At 49.7% G+C, this 16,735-nt stretch overlaps 1 protein-coding gene across 1 annotated transcript in view; it reads right to left on the bottom strand.

Moving 5' to 3' along the window:
* The window catches only part of drosha (drosha ribonuclease III), a 117,712-nt gene extending 101,367 nt beyond the window's left edge, over positions 1-16,345 (bottom strand). Inside the window, 13 exon segments of the mRNA XM_079755040.1 lie at positions 27-196; positions 2,255-2,329; positions 2,813-2,894; positions 4,053-4,124; positions 6,219-6,305; positions 6,711-6,797; positions 8,486-8,566; positions 11,881-12,041; positions 12,933-13,086; positions 13,707-14,034; positions 14,603-14,671; positions 14,872-15,784; positions 16,191-16,345. Coding sequence (XP_079611166.1) covers positions 27-196; positions 2,255-2,329; positions 2,813-2,894; positions 4,053-4,124; positions 6,219-6,305; positions 6,711-6,797; positions 8,486-8,566; positions 11,881-12,041; positions 12,933-13,086; positions 13,707-14,034; positions 14,603-14,671; positions 14,872-15,782 — 2,277 coding nt within the window. The 5' untranslated portion in view covers positions 15,783-15,784; positions 16,191-16,345.
* Between the last annotated feature and the right edge of the window lie 390 nt (positions 16,346-16,735).

Here is a 16,735-nt window from a genome sequence, read left to right as displayed (position 1 = left end):
GAGCAGGAGCGAGGAGGCGCGCTCACCATGCCGGGGTTGGTGACGATCATGCCCTTGCACTCCTCGGCGTACTTCTGCCAGGCCGTCTCCTCCCACTGCAGCATGTCGGCGATCTCCTCCTCGGGCACCAGAGGCTTGCTGCTGCGCAGGAGGTAGAGGAGCACCTGGTGCATGGACAGCACCTCCTTCCCACCGTCTGACGGGGGGGGGGGGGGGGGGGGGGGATGACAAGAGGGGGAGGGGGGAGACGAGGGGTACGGACACATGAGCGACGTGGGAAATCACGGAGTGAAAACAGGGAGTGGAGAAACTGTCAGGAGCGGAACAAGACAAGGGCGTTGCGAAAAGGCGAGAAACTTTCTTTTGACAACTGCACAACGTTGTCTTTTGTTCCGCGGAGCCGTGACAAATGTGTGGCTTATAAAAGGCACGACGGGAGATGGACGCAGCACAATTGAATGACACACTAAACATTCTTTATTGTTCTATTTACGGCTTAAGACATCCGCAATATCTACAGTCTTCACTGCAATATCCCCCCCCCCCCCCGCTCGCATTACTGATTACAGGTAACACACAAAAACACTACGGGCTCGTAGCAGTGCAAGGATGTACCGCACACCCACACTATAAGATGCTAAACACACAGACACACTCAAAGACTAACATAGACAGTCGAACGCAAACTCTAATGCAACACACACACAAACCCCCACTCCAAAGCTAACACACCACTATGTTGCATATACACACGGGAGGGGGGGGAATCAACAAGGTCAAAATGGACTCGGGTTAATAGACACTCATGCAAAATTGATTGACCTCCATTTACAAGTGTTCAGACGGGCCGACATTCAGACAAACAGGCAGGCAGAAAGAAGCCTGGCGCTCACCAGTGGAAATGCATTAAGAGAATATCAAAAGCTCTCTCTCTCTCACCATCGCTCACTCTCTTTCACATCTCTCTCCCCCTTCCTTTAAATCTTTGACTGAATCTATGTTTCACTGTTTTTTGTGTTACCTATTTTTGTAGGAATGTTTCTGTACTTTGGTTTGGTGTGGGCCTACACTTAATTGGGAGAGCTAAGAAAGAGCTTGCTTTTGTTGTATATATTTATTTCAGTTCTCCCTTCGTGGGAAGGCAGGAGCTGGCACAGGCGTCGTATCCACTGAAGACACCGGCTCTACGACAGCCCAACAGCGCCACTGTGTGGACGGGAAACGAACTACAACCGACAACAGAGTCACGGCGAATCACAGTAACAACATCAGGGGGTTAGCCATGCAAGGAGATGATGCTCCATAAATCCTCATACAAATCCTGGTGAGTATATGAGAATCCCATTACCACAAGACCAGAATCCCGCCCTCTGAATCCCAGCTTTGTGTCAATTCTCAGAAATAGTTTGTACTTCTGCCAAATGTCCATCAATCTCTAGGTGGCATATAGACAGAGCTCCCACATGCATGCAGGGAAGCCTGTGATTCCTGTGCATGTCTGCATTGTTATGATTAGATGTGAATCTGGCAGCACACCATGTACGCTACACACTGAATCGGGGGGCGGGAAACCGCGGTTACCCCCCCCCCCCCCATCAGAGATGACGGGGCATCGATAAAGCGTTTGTTTCGTTTCTTCATTTTGCCTCTCTCCGTAGGCGCGGCTAGGTGGGGCGGCCAGTGACCGCAGGAGGCAGGTAGTGAAAATAACCAAGCACTTTCACGCTAGACGGACCCCCCACACTTAACACAGCTCGCTGTGAGGAGCCCCGCCACCTGACACTAATTTGAGACCAATCAGAGGCAGCGATTAACCAGCCCGGTGTGCCGGGAGATAGCGGCGTCTGTCCTTGAGGTGATCTGAATGAAAGTGTTTACTTAACACCTTGAAGAGATACTCCTTCACCTCACCGGAGTCCGTAGCGATCCCCCTTATTCAACACAGCGGGCTAATGATTACATGACTGGCCCATTCTCCCCCCCCCCCCCGACCTCTTATAGAACCAGCGACCAATTAACACACTTACACTTTTACACACGTATTATTAAAAATAATACATGTTTATAAAAAGGTTCAAAATCTAATTCTGTCTCCCCTGTTGTCATGTGCCAATATGCGGTTCCTGGCAGCTAGCAGCATATCATGGTGAATTAAGCAATCGGCAGGGTGTGAATAAAGCATTGTAGGGAGGGTGGGGGAAGGTAGGGGAGGGAGGTCAGGTAGGAAGAGGGGGGGGGGACACGTCGTCCTTACCTGGGAGGAAGCGCACAAAGCGGGGCATGAAGTGGAACTTCTGGCAGCCCGGATCCAGGTTGTCCCAGTCGGGGCCTTGGGAGAGGAGAGAGCCAACGAGAACGTTAGCGCTGACATTATGCTATGCTAAAGCCACGCCATTGCTGGAATCCTCCCATTGCCAATAGCACCAATATGCCAAATGATAAACATCGCTCGCAACATTGGATCGCTTTTCAATATGTTGACAATTGTCTCCAATTCGTCAATATATGCAAACCGCTACATTGAAAAGGTAAAACATTTCAAAAGGTAAACATTTCGTCGGACCGCCAAATTGGTAAAACGAAATCACTCCCAACTAGCTTCATTGCAATTCATCGTCGGGAGCAGTCAGGGTGGGGCGTCTCGCTCAGGGACGCCTCGACACTCTAGCTAGGAGGAGCCGGGGATCGAACTAGCAACCTTCCGGTTCCCAGCCGACCCGCTCTGCGTCCTGAGCCAGATGCCGCCCCGGTACACGGGGCAGTACCTGCTCCCGTCAGCAGAGGGCGTGGGTGAGCGGTGTCAGGGCAGTACCTGTCAGGTTCCAGTCGTACAGCTCCAGGACGTCCTGGAAGAGGTAGGAGGCGAAGAGCTCTAGACCCTGGACGCAGTAGTTCTGGAATTCGGGAACAACCCGGGTTCAGGCAACAGGTAAAGGAAGTAGCCAACACACAGATTATACGAATAAAACTCCAACGGTATTAATAAAAGTATATCACTGCAGTTTTTCTGTCTGTGCTCCAGATGGCGAGGTAGGCTGAGGTGGGTACCGCCACAAGCTGTTCCATTTCTCCTATTCAAATGAATAACTAATACGAAAAATATGTTTCATAAGTGGATATGAAGACGTCTTATTATTATAATCATATCACCTAACAATTCTTATCGCCAATTATTAATTCCCCCACGCCCGACTTAATCCCACGCTCGCGTTCCTTCGGGTGGGGGGGGGGGGGGGGTCAAAGGTTATCCGAGCGGGAGGGTGACACTCGCCGCCACGGCAACGGGCGGAGGATGGGAAATCGATCCCCGGCGGGGTTCATAAATACAAAATGGCGGTTGAAAAGGGCTGCCGCTTTGGAGGAGAAGGCGTCGATTACGGGGCGACCTCTCCGCGCGAAATCCACCTGCCGCGAGTCCCACATAAAGACTTCAATCAGCTTAACTCCACCCTTTCAGCTTCAGGAGGGGTTTGTTAGATAGCAACCCGCAACCCGCCCCCCACCCCCCCAGAATAACACCTTCATCCCCCTCGGAACGTCGTCGTCTGGGTTTCCGTGCGGCTCAGCCGAGCGCCGGCATAGCCGCTTAAGATAAAAAACACAAAAAGGACGAGAGAGGGAGAGACAAAAGGCGGGAGATCGAGAGAGAGAGAGAGAGAGGGGTAGAGAGAGGGGTATAGAGAGAGAGACGGACAGAGGGAGAGAGAGGGGTAGAGAGAGAGAGAGAGAGAGAAAGGGGTAGAGAGAGAGAGAGAGAAAGGGGTAGAGAGAGAGAGGTAGAGAGAGAGGGGTATAGAGAGAGCGAGAGACTGACAGAGGGAGAGAGAGAGAGAGATAGAGAGAGATAATGAGCGGTAAAGAGAGAGAGCAAGACACAGAGAGCGAAAGACATAGCAAGAGATTGAGAGAGACGTTCAGAGAGAGAGAGAGAGAGAGAGAGAGAGAGAGAGAGAGAGAGAGAGAGAGAGAGAAAGAGAGAGAGAGAGATGGAAGAAAAGAGGGTGAAACGATAAGGAAGAGAGGGATTTTTGGTGGGGTGTGGGGTCACTGACCTCTGGCGTCATCTCTTCTATGAAGTGAATGGTGTAATCTATGTTGAAGCGGATCACACGACACAATGGGATCTGGGGTGGGAGAAGAGAGAGAACGGTTCATTACCGTGGCGATAGGTAGAGGTTACAGCTTTTCAAGGAAACTCATTAAGGAGGTAAAAAAAGAACAGAAGAAAAGAGAAATCCTCTCTTTTTGTCTCTGAATCCAGAGCAAAGAGTTGAGCCGAGGTAGGGCTTTGGCATGGCTAGTGGATTTTCTCTCTGACACACACACACACACACACATACAAACACACACTAACACACACACACACACGGGGGGGGGGTCATACGTACAGTTACTCACACAGTGAGAACAGACAGTATGAGCAACAGGGAATATTGGCAAGCTCAAAGTAGTACTGCTGGACGTAAAGCCGCAGGCACACACCCCACTGTCACACAAACATAGACACACACACACCCACTGTCACATACACACAGACAGAGACACACACACCCACTGTCACACAAACATAGACACACACACACCCACTGTCACATACACACAGAGACACACACACCCACTGTCACATACACACGCACCCACTGTCACGCACACACAGACAGAGACACACACACAGACACACACACACAGTTACATACACACACACTGTCACACACACAGTTACATACACACACAAACTGTCACACACACACACACACCGGACACAGGCCCTCCTCTGCACATTAAGCGACTTGAATCTCCTTTAAACAGATAAGCCGTCTCTTCAGTGTCTAAGCCCCCCCTAGTTACATGCTCTTTGTTGTCAGGGAACAAGGGTCCGTTTTAGGAGCTTAACCTGCGAGCCGCGCGCCTTGTGTGCGTGAGCGCCCGGCCGTCCCCGCGGCTAACTAGCGCGCGGGCTAATAGCGGCGAGCTCCGAGGAACGCTAATCCGCGCCGGAGAGCCCCGCGTTTATACCGCTCGCTAACTAAGGGCTGTTTTTAAATTAGCCGGTTTATATCTGGGTCTAATCCTCCGGGTTCCTCTCCAGCCGGGGACAGGCTGTTGACCGAACGCGCCGGCTGAATAATTCATTATTCAGACCAGGAGTCAATTGCAGCGGCGGCGGAGGCAGGGCGGCGCACACACGCGGCCAGACACACACACTTAAACACAGGACTTAAAACACACACACACACAAACACACTCGGACTAACATACACACACACACACACAATCGGACACTAACATACACACTCTGAAACTTACCCACACACAGAAACACTTACACACACACACTTGGGCTCCGACGCAGACACGCAGAAAAACCCTGATGCCAACACACTCACCCACACGATACTACACATCAAGTTGCTGAAGGCACACGCACTTGGACCCTGACAAACTCAAAGACTAACACACACACACAATATATCGCACTCTCTAATGCCAACACCCGCACTCCAACGCTAACACACCGACTATGCTGCTAATGTGCACACGCACACACACACACAAGATCTAGAAAGGGAGCGAGAAGGCAGGGGATGGGGGTGGTAATGTTTAACTGCAGCACTCTTTAATGTCTTGACACTCACTGATGGGCCTTCAAAAGCCTGACAGACAGGAGGACCTTGGTACAAGGTCGCCCTCAGAGAGAGAGAGAGAGAGAGAGACACAGAGAGAGAGAGACAGAGAGAGAGAGACAGAGAGAGACAGAGACAGAGACAGAGAGAGAGAGAGAGAGACAGAAAGACAGAGAGACAGAGAAACAGAGACAGAGACAGAAAGACAGAGAGAGAGACAGAGAGAGAGCAGAACTTTGTCTTGGCAAGAAAGAACTGGGGGGGGGGGGGGGGGGGATCTTGACAAAGACCCTTTCTGAATGATTAATGGTGTCGATGTGTCCGACGTGAGGAATGTAATCCACGGGCAAATAACCAAACTGACAACAGCTGAGCGTGGGTGTGACTGTGTGTGTGTGTGTGTGGGGGGGGGGGATATGACAAGGACGTGTTCCAGGGTTTGATTTGTTTTTGGGGAGGTCGGGTTGGTTTTGGGGACGACGCGGACGGGGTGGTTGGACAGGTAGGACGGAAGAGGGGGTGGAGGAGGAGGGGAGGGTTTGGGGGGAGAGAGAGGGGCCATGGGGGGGAGGGGTGGAGAGAGGGGGGGCTCACGCTGGTCAGAGGAGTGTGGGAGAAGAGGGAGAATCCCTCAAACAGGTACTCGTGGTCGTCGTACTCGATCACAGTGGGCCGGTCGGTCTGGAGGGGAAGAGATGGAGTGTGAGGGGACGCGGAGAGGAACACAAATCACCCACGGTAACAAACCGCTTCCACTTTGGTGATACACAACAATTTAGTGAAAGATTGTTTTCATTATTGTGCATTGTGTTTAATGTATCATTTTTAAATAAAAGTAGTTTCCAACTAAACAAGGCCATAATAGTGACTTAATAGTGAAAATAACTAAATAATACTGAAACAATTTTTTGACAATTATAAAGTGTCTATAATGTGAACATTGAACATTGGATTCCACTTGCACAGTTATCCCTACTTTTCCTTACTTAAAATATGATAAATTTGATAGGGGATCATTGTATCACATGAATATGTTTTGGGATTCATTCCCGGGGTCAAAGGTCAAACAAGAGCCGGAGGCGGTACCAGGAAGTTGGTGGGCGGAGACACAGTGATCCTGTAGTGGTATAGCTTCCCAGAATTGTTGTTCATTAGCCGACATGTCTTCGCAGGCTGAGGGAAAAGATGAATGTATTACACACAAGACAGAAGCACTTTGATATGACCGCAGGTTATGAGTGGATATCATTGGCTATGCGGAGAAGTAAATCAGCCATGATTTTCGTTGAACTCACCACCTCTGGCGATGAAGGCACGCTCCGAAACTTGGCAGTTTGTCATCCATTATATTCCTTATGAATGTTTAGCAGCTACCATATCTGGATCTCTGCTCTGTCCAACCCAGGTTAGAGCATACAAACCGCCCTGGCTAGGTAGCTTTCTCCAATAGCACACACACACACACACACACACACACACACACACACACACAAGTTGGGATTCCGTCTTCACATGCCACTGCCCATGCAGACAGACTCAAGAGACTGGGATGCACAGTGGGAATACTGTGTGAGGACAAGTCCAGTGTTTTCGGACAGTTTGATAGTTCTGAATTCTGAACCCAGAGCAACATTTCAATAAGTCGCAAGGGCAAGCGTAGGAGGGTTACTTAGTTAACCTGATTTGAACACATAAGCATTCTGTGTTGACACACCACTGCATACGCTCAGGGGCGTAGAGACAGTGACTGAAAGGTGAGAAGTCTTGAACGTTAAATGTCCCGGTACTCGGGAACAGAGCGGGCTATTTTGCATGGCTCTGACCTACAGGTTGCCATTGGCTGGCTCAGTTGGGGGAAAATGTAAAATGTATGTACAGTTTACAGGCTCGTTCTGTGTGCCTTCTTACAAACGGGAATCGAGCACTGAATTTTGAAGTGAATGCGGCTGCATACCAATCAGTTAGAAAAACACCCCCTACCCTAACCCGTTTCGACCTATTGAAATGGTTATCTGCACTAACTGCATGCGCAGCGATGTTTACACACTGAATCATATCTTGTGGATTTGTTCGGGTGTTGGCACTATTGACTTATACGACCTCGCCAGGGCAGTTTGCATTGGCTTACTACTGTTAGATGATCCAAGATAGCGCAGTGGGAGCTGCTAATCACTCGTTTGGAATAGAATGGAAGTCAAAGGCTCGGCAACTGCCCAGTCCGCCCATAACGCGCCAACACCGGGAGTGGCGAGTTGAACAGAAACCATGGCTGGTTTACATCTGGACAGAGATGGTGTCAACCAATAACAGGGGGTCTTCACAAACTGGCCAAATCCTTTAGTACACTAAATTCAAACGTTATAAAAGCTTCCAGTCCGTGTGTGTGTGTGTGTGTTCTCACTCAAAACACACACACACACACACACACTCTCCCAAAACATCATACAAAACAAAATACATAAAATGTTATCGATTACACCTTCATCTACCCTGCCCAACAACACAACCGTTTTAATTCCCCATTCATCCTTCACGACGTCATTAGCGGCCGTCTCCAGAGGACGGCCCGCGGACGCATTAATACAAAACACACAACATGCGCCCGCATTTAACCTGGCAGCCGGCGTCTACTGCGCCTCTAAGTGCTCTCCCGTTGGCCGCCGACCTCCCTGCGGGCTCCGCGGCGGCATTGAGCGCCGCTAGAACAGAAAGAGCGACTCCCGTAACGGATAGCACGCGGCCGGGCGGCGGCGGGGCGTCCTTGGCCCCGCCCCCCCCTGCCGCGGCCGCTTCCTGAAGGTCGGGAGGGAGACGAGGAAGAGAGAGGTGGGTGGATTGATTTATTCATGGTATAATCATACCTCCTCCCCGGGGTAGATGCTGTGGCGGATCCCGGTGCGTCTGGCCCTGGCGCTGCACTTACACAGGGGCCCGTCGTTCATCTGCACGGACACACACACACACACACACACACGCACGGAACGGAATCAGACACCGCTCAGGGCTGGAGATCATGTGCACGCCCGCAAAGACGCACGCACACTGAGAGAGAGAGAGAGACACGCACACACATTGAGAGACACACACAGCGAGAGACACACACTGAGAGAGACACACACACACACACACTGAGACGCACACATGCACAACGAGAGACACACACAGACACACACACTAAGAGAGAGACACACACACACACTGAGAGAGACATACACTGAGAGAGAGACACAGACACACGAGAGAAACACACTGAGAGAGAGACACACACACTGAGACGCACACATGCACAACAAGAGACACACACAGACACACACACTAAGAGAGACACACACACTGAGAGAGACACACACTGAGAGAGAGACACACACACACACACACAGACACACACACACACATGCACACAGACACACGATTAGAGAGCGACGCACACACACACACACACACACACACACAGACACACACGAGACCAAGAGATCAACACCAAGAGATCAAAAAGGCTTTGCGTTTAATTAGGAAGAAGATTAATGCACATATACAAGCGTATGATTCCTCTGAGGAGTCTGGATAGACTATCGGAACATGATGTAATATGGATATAGTCATATTTAATGTGGAGTTATACTCATTAGTTATGCATATTTGGGGGTGTACATATTATTTGAATAAAAGTATTATTAGTTAGAAGCTAGTAAGAAGTACGTAGGCAGGCTGCACAGTGTTTGTACCGAAACCGTAGAAGATGGAGAGTAAGGCCATTATGCAACACATTCTCTCGGTAACGAGGCGATTGGGGATTTTTTATCTTTAGTCTTCTAACCACACATGACACCAGCTGCCACATCCTATTACCCCCCACCGCGCGTCCCCATCGCGGGCTTAATAAGAGGATCCCTCTGCCTCGTCGCTCCAGCGGTCTTTAGGAGGGGGGCCGGGCGTCAGGGCCTCCAGACAGAAAGGGGACTAGGTGAGGCGAGGGCCGGGCGATGGGCCCCGATAGGGCTGACACATTGTGGAGACAGGCCAGCCAGGGAGGTGACTGGTAAGTAAGCACTGGGGCGCCGGGCAGAACGACGGACGGCGGATATTTATTTTCCGTCTCGCTTAATCATTCTCTCGCTTCCTTTCTTTGACTATATAAAAAAAGGAAAAGTTTGATAAAACAAAAAGGGAACAGCTCACTCGATTACTCACTCGCTCGCTCGCTCTCTCTCTCTTTCCCCGACTCCCCCATTATATCATTAACTCGGTATGAAACAGAAACAAAAGCACATTATTGTGTCTTTGTTGCTTGTGATCTTGTTGGCACTAGTTAGTCTAAAAGCCTGTGTGTCTCAGCAGGAGGTACGGACAGAGGAAAGGCTGTGTCAACAGTAAACTTTGTGAGGAATAGGGGCTGTAGTCTTCGAAGCGATCTGGACAACTGTAACTGTTTTTAATGAACTGCACTAGATTATAGGGCAGCACAGAGGGAGGTAGGTGGTGCCATAAATATCTGGGTTTGGGTCGGCAAACCGAAGCTTACGACGAGGAGATGAAATCTGTTTTGTTTTTGTGGCTTTTTAACACACACACACACGAGTTGTTTTGCACTGTGTCACCTTGGGAGAATGGCATCAACACTAATTATCATGCTTGAACGATGTGTACAACTAATTACGCTCGTAAATCAAGGTTGACTTTACCCATTCAAACGTTGACCTAAAACACAACGGCGGTAAGGTAAACACACCGCGAGGAGACACACACAACCTGAAAGCTTTCAACCACGCACACGCGCTGAACTGCTGTATTGTAGATTTTCTCGTCATCCGAGTGCGTTCTCGCTCTATTGTCTTACGATTCGACATGGCCACGCCAGCACTGTGGCAATTAATGTTACTGCAGTGCACGTGCACACTCACACGTGCACGCTCCGCTGGCAACGATCCCTGTGCTGCCCACACTTAACTGCTACGGCGCAACCCTAAGAGTCTCTTATTCAATTATTTGAGTATTGCTTTTACTTATGATCCACCGGAGTGTGCACTGGTATGTAGAGAGGGTGTATCTAACTCTCTGCACACTAGGAGGGATTCAGCTTCTGACTTTTGAATGTTTGAGCAATTACTTATCTGAGAATTAACTAAGGAGTCTAACATCAGCTTTTCATAAAACTAAAAGCTGTTTTCTTTCCATGCAGGTTGCCGATTGGTTAAAGTCAAATGATGTGATCAAGACGACGGAATAGTGTTTCTATAATGTTGTGATAATCTGATATAGTATGCATTTAATATTGTTATATATATTTAATATGTTAAAAATCCAACTCCAGGATCTTAACCCATTGAGTACATTTTTTAAGTGCTTGACGACATAAATCTGTAATATAATTCTAATTGAATCCATCATCTGTAAGGGATTGGTTTTCCTCACCACCACTGCCGGGAAAATCTATCTTACCTATATATATATTTAGAATATACTACACGTGAACCTCGTGAAGATGGCCCAATTTGATTGGTTCGCTATCTCGGGATGTTGGGCAATATACCATGATTGAGATCTCAAACTCGGGATGTTGTTTTCATCGCAAAATGTCGTCTCGTCACGCTAATAAAAACAAATAACCCGCTAATAAAAACAAATAAATCCCGGCAAAAAGTGTTATCTTGTTTATCTTTGGAGTGTTCATGTGGAGTATATACTCAAACAATTATTCACCGCAGGCTCTGTGAAAAGTGGGGACACTATTCACGTCGCCTTCGGCGAATAATTGTTAAATATAAATAATCGTGTTGAACGTCGTTGTAGCTTTATAATGTGAGCGAAAGCATTAGCTTGGCAGCTGGCATGAGCTACTGCTCATAGTTGGGACATCGTATTGAGCTAGATCGATATTGCAATATTACATCAATAAATAACGTCTCTGCTGCATTACTGTGTCATGAATGCACCCCTACCTTGGATACAAGTACGATTTTTCTGGGTTTGGACATTGTTGGAAAGATTTGGGACTAAGTAAAGTACACAATTTAACACAATAAATAACCTCATATATAACATTCTAGTCGTTTTTAGACATTTGAATGCGCAAATGTGACTATTTTAAGGGTTCTCAAGGTGTGCTTTAAGCAGAAGAAAATGATGTGCAATGAAACCCATTGCAATCTCACAACAACAAAAAATAGTGAGGGTGAAACTGGAGAGAAAAGAGTGCCCCCCCCCACCCCCCGACTGACCTGCCCCGGGTCGTTGTACCCCCACCCCCCCGACTGACCTGCCCCGGGTCGTTGTACCACAGCTCCTCGTGCAGCCGGTCGGGGTGGGCCTTCCTCCTCTTGATCTCGGCGATGACGTCGAACAGGTCTGAGTCCGAGCTGCTGGAGCTGCTGCTGCCCTCGCCGTCCGACTCGCACCCCGTATCGCTGCTGCTCTCGCCTGAGCGACGCGGGGGCAGAGAACACATGGTCCAGGCACACTAGATACACATTGTATTACGTAGGCCGCTAATTAACCAATCGTCCCGAAAAAGACAGCTTTCGGGACGATTGGTTAGTATCGGAGCTGTGTGAGTGTCCGTGTGTGTGTGGCCGTGTGTGTGACCGTGTGTGTGTGTGTGTGTGTGTCTGTGTGTGTCCGTGTGTGTGTGAGTGAGTGAGTGAGAGGCAGCACTGGTGTGTGTGTGTGTCGATATGTATGCATATATGTGTTAGTGTGTATGCAACCGTGTGTGTGTGTGTGTGTGTGTGTGTGTGTGTCGATATGTATGCATATATGTGTTAGTGTGTATGCGACCATGTGTGTGTCGATATGTATGCATATATGTGTTAGTGTGTATGCGACCGTGTGTGTGTGTGTGTGTGTGTGTGTGTGTGTGTCGATATGTATGCATATATGTGTTCGTGTGTATGCGACCGTGTGTGTGTGTGTGTGTGTATGTGTGTGTGTGTGTGTGTGTGTCGATATGTATGCATATATGTGTTAGTGTGTATGCGACCATGTGTGTGTGTGTGTCGATATGTATGCATATATGTGTTAGTGTGTATGCGACCGTGTGTGTGTGTGTGTGTGTGTATGTGTGTGTGTGTGTCGATATGTATGCATATATGTGTTAGTGTGTATGCGACCATGTGTGTGTGTGTGTGTGTGTCGATATGTATGCATATATGTGTTAGTGTGTATGCAACCGTGTGTGTGTGTGTGTCCTGCCAAAGTCTGTTTGACTGTTGATCATTGAAAATGATGAGACTATTAATTAGAAAGGCCACGACTTCAGCTCTGTGTCTTAAGCAGTGCTCAGGCTCAGGGCCCGAGTCTGTGCTCCCCTACCCCCTGGACACCCGGGCTCCTCGTCCAGCGTGGTTTGCGGCGGTTCCCATTTGGGCCGCGCCGCCTTGGCCCTCTCCTGCCTCTGGATCAGCTCCTCCTCGAAGCGCTCATACAGAGCCCGCAGCTTGCTGGTGCCGACCACTGTAGAGTCCCCCTGGAAACACACGCCGGACCAAGCAAAGTTCCCATCGGTTCGTTGAATAAACACGAGGCAATTATGGACAAAAATAACTCATGTAAATGTTATCGCTAAAATGAAAGGATTTGAATAATCCCTTGACCTCTATTAAATAATACGGCATGGACCGTGAAAACAAGCTCTATAGCAAGAGCCTGTGATGTCGATGTAACTGTGTTGCACAGTAAATAGTCTTTGAATGTTCAAAGCGGTAGTGGTCCTTGCCCTAGTTTTACAATACACTACAAATTAGGTCGAGCCAATTCATGATACACCAAACTCTGAGTTTGAATACATTATTTAATGTTTCATTGAGGAACAGTTGTAGAAAATGCTTTGTTTCGTGCTTCAAAGAACACCAGACATTATGCTGACCTCGCCGTTGTAGGCAAACAAATCTATGCAACCAGTTAGCGAGCAGCTGGAGCTAGCATTACCCCAAGGTGTCCTTAATCAACCCGACACATAAATTCCTTACCTCACTGTGTTACTTTAGAAACCAAATGCCCCCACTGAAGTCTAACAGTACATCAAAAGGAAGCCGGTCTTGGTACTGTGTTGGGAGTGCGTGTTGGTGTCGTTTCGGTCGTAAATACCACTTGGTCCATGGGGTCGTTGGAGTAGTAGTTCTCGGCGTGCGTGCAGCGGATCCAGGCCGGCTTGAGCAGCTCCTCCTCGTCCTTCACCTCCTCCACCTTCTCCCTCTGACTGTTCTCCCGCTCCCTTTCCCTCTCCCGCTCCTTGTCCCTCTCCCGCTCCCTCTCGCGGTCTCGCTCTCGGTCGCGCTCGGCGTACGGGTCCTCGCCGTCCCTGCTCCGGCCGGAGGAGAAGCTGCTCCTCTCGCGGCCGGGCCCGGAGCTCTCGGACCGCCGGCCCCCCTCCCCCGCCCACCGGCTCCTCTTCTTCTCCCTGCTGCTGGAGCGGCTGGGAGGGAGGAGAGACACACACTCCTTAGAATGGAGGCGAGCACTTCGATCCGAAGCGACTCATATTGAATACAGATACCGGTTGTTAAGAGACAGGTATATGCTCAACGATGACTTAAGGTTAGACTGAATATTTACAGTTTACATTTATGGCATTTAGCAGACGCTTTCATCCAAAGCGAATTACAATAAGTACATTTGTCAGAAAGAGAAACAACAATATATCGCTGTCGGTACAGTAAGGATGCTCATAGAACCAAGTGCCAAGCGCTAACAATCACTAGGTTAAACCACTCCCCGAACACAACAAAGATTGCTAGGATAAGATGCTACACAATGCTCAGTACTATTTTGGAGTGCAAGGACGTACAACATACAATAAGTGCCTTACAGTGAATACAGGTTTTTAAGAGACAGGTATTTGCTCAAGGATGACTTTAGGTTACGCTGCATACATTGGGAAATCAAATCTAGAACCTTTGGTCTTGCCACTTGGCTAGAACAACTTGCCCTTGCTGCTCGAGCCTTGAAGGGAGTAAGAATTAAACATGAGAATGTACAGTCACCTTCGCTGGCGTTTCCTCTGTCTGTCAGGAGACGGGGACCTGCGGCTGTCTCTGTGTCGATGCCTTTCTCTGTGAACACACACACGGAACACGGTGTCCAAATCACATTTCATCCTTATGGTGAAAACGCATCCAAATAAAGACATCCACTCCAAAAATGTATGACAACGCATTGCAATCTAATCACATTGATGCTACTGAAAGAAGAAGAATGATGATGAAATGGGAAGGAGGTGGGATATCTTCCACGTGCGAGTCGGTGTACTCACGAGCTGCTGTCAGAGTAGCGGCTGCGTTCCCTGCTCCGGTGTCTGGGCGGGGTCCGGCCGCGGTCGTAGTCCGACCGGTATCGACCGGCGGCCTCCGGCCTCCCCCGCCGGTCGGGGCTCCTCTCCTTCCGCTCCCCGCTGAACTCCATCTTGCCTCGGTCCCCGGCGCCGCCGTGCCCGTAGCTCTTCTGCCGGTTGGAGTGGTCGTCGTGGCGATGCGGGGACCCCCTGCAGTCCGGCGGCTTCTCGTACTTGTACTGGCCCGCCGGTCTGAAGCCGGGGTCCGGTTTGAACCAGCTGGGGCCCGGGCCCTGCCCCCCCCCGGGGGAGTACCCGGGGCTGAATGAGGGCGGCGGGAAGGGAGGGGGCTGCTGGTGGTAGCCCACCGAGTACGGCGCCTGCTGGTAGCCGCCGGGCTGCGCGGGCATGGCGGGCGGCATGGGGGGGTGGGGCATGCCCGGGGGCATCATGTAGGCGTAGGGGTTATGGCCCGACGGCTGAGACCCGGGGCCCGCCGAGGGGTTGGCGAGAGACGGCAGCGGCGGCGGCGGGAAGTTGGGCGGGGGCTCCGGGAATCCCCCCTGCCGGACGGGGGGCTTGGGGAAGGGCGGGCGCATGGAGCCCGGACCCAGGGCGCCGGGGGACTGGTTCGTGCCGGGCGGCGGGTACGACATGAAGTCGGAGTGCGGCATCGGCGGCGGCGGCGGCGGCGGCGGCGGCGGCATGTAGCCACCGCCGCTGTTGCCTTGGTAACCGGCGTTGGGATGGGTCTGAGGGCTGTAGTGGTAAGACGACGGGGGGGTGTGGGGAGGCAGCGGTCGGAGGTTGCTGGGTCGGTAGTTCTGTTGGGACCCGTGCTGACCCGGGGGTAAGCCCGGACGAGAGCTGCCACGGCCCTGGTGGTAAGACATGGCTGTGGACGGGATGGAAGAGTCAGTGGTTATGTCTTCTTAGCTTCTCACAGGATCAGGTGACCTTACTTGATCGCTGCCCACATGGAATAAGACATCTAAAGAGAATATATTTTATCGTTATGCAGGACTGACACAAAGTCTGTCATCAAAGGTACCAGAATACTGATGGAGTGTAGTGGGTCCAAGTAATACATGCACAGCGTTCCGTTTGTTTATCCCAAAAACTTTTAAATAGTACTAATGGATTTAGATGTAATCACAGTATATCAGCAGAATCATTTAGAAAGTACCACGCTCATGTCATAATAAAACGTAAATGATGTCATTGCCAGCTCTCGCCATCAGTATCAGGTGGCTATACGGAGCTAGCAGGCTAACTAGCCGGCATGTTTTCAAACACCTTACCTTCTTCTTTTACAAAAAACAACAGGACAGGACCACTAAATCATCAGCATAGCAACAGGTGCATTAACGCGTTACTGCAAAGGGAGGCTCGATTCTACACCCGCGTATTACGGTGGGACGAGAGTGGGTCAATTCAATGGGAATTACCGAAGTGGTTTTTGCGATGGATGTGTAGGAACCCTGGAGCGATGCTCGTCGTGTTTCCGGTCGGACCACTAGAGGAGAGGGACACCGACGGACCAATCGCCGTGCGGTATCTTTGCCGCTCTCATCCTTCTTTATATTCAGTAATTAATAATATTAATAATCATTTCATACGAATGCAGAAATCATTGTGTTCAAATTAGTGAGCACACATTTATATTGTGGTTTATATCGAAATGTGTATGTTAAAAAACACTAGAAGTACCCTTTGAAAGAATAAACGACATTGGATATAGTACACCTTAACTCAGGAATCCTGTTGGTTGTAAAATCGAAATAGTATTAATTCAGTATATTTGTTAAAATTTCGTAGTAACTAGATATGTGCCAAGAATCAAAGA

This window comes from Pollachius pollachius (genome assembly GCF_949987615.1).
Source record: "Pollachius pollachius genome assembly, chromosome: 17".
NCBI lineage: Eukaryota > Metazoa > Chordata > Actinopteri > Gadiformes > Gadidae > Pollachius > Pollachius pollachius.
The sequence above is the reverse complement of the archived record's forward strand: the minus strand, read 5'-3'. Positions and strand labels throughout refer to the sequence as shown.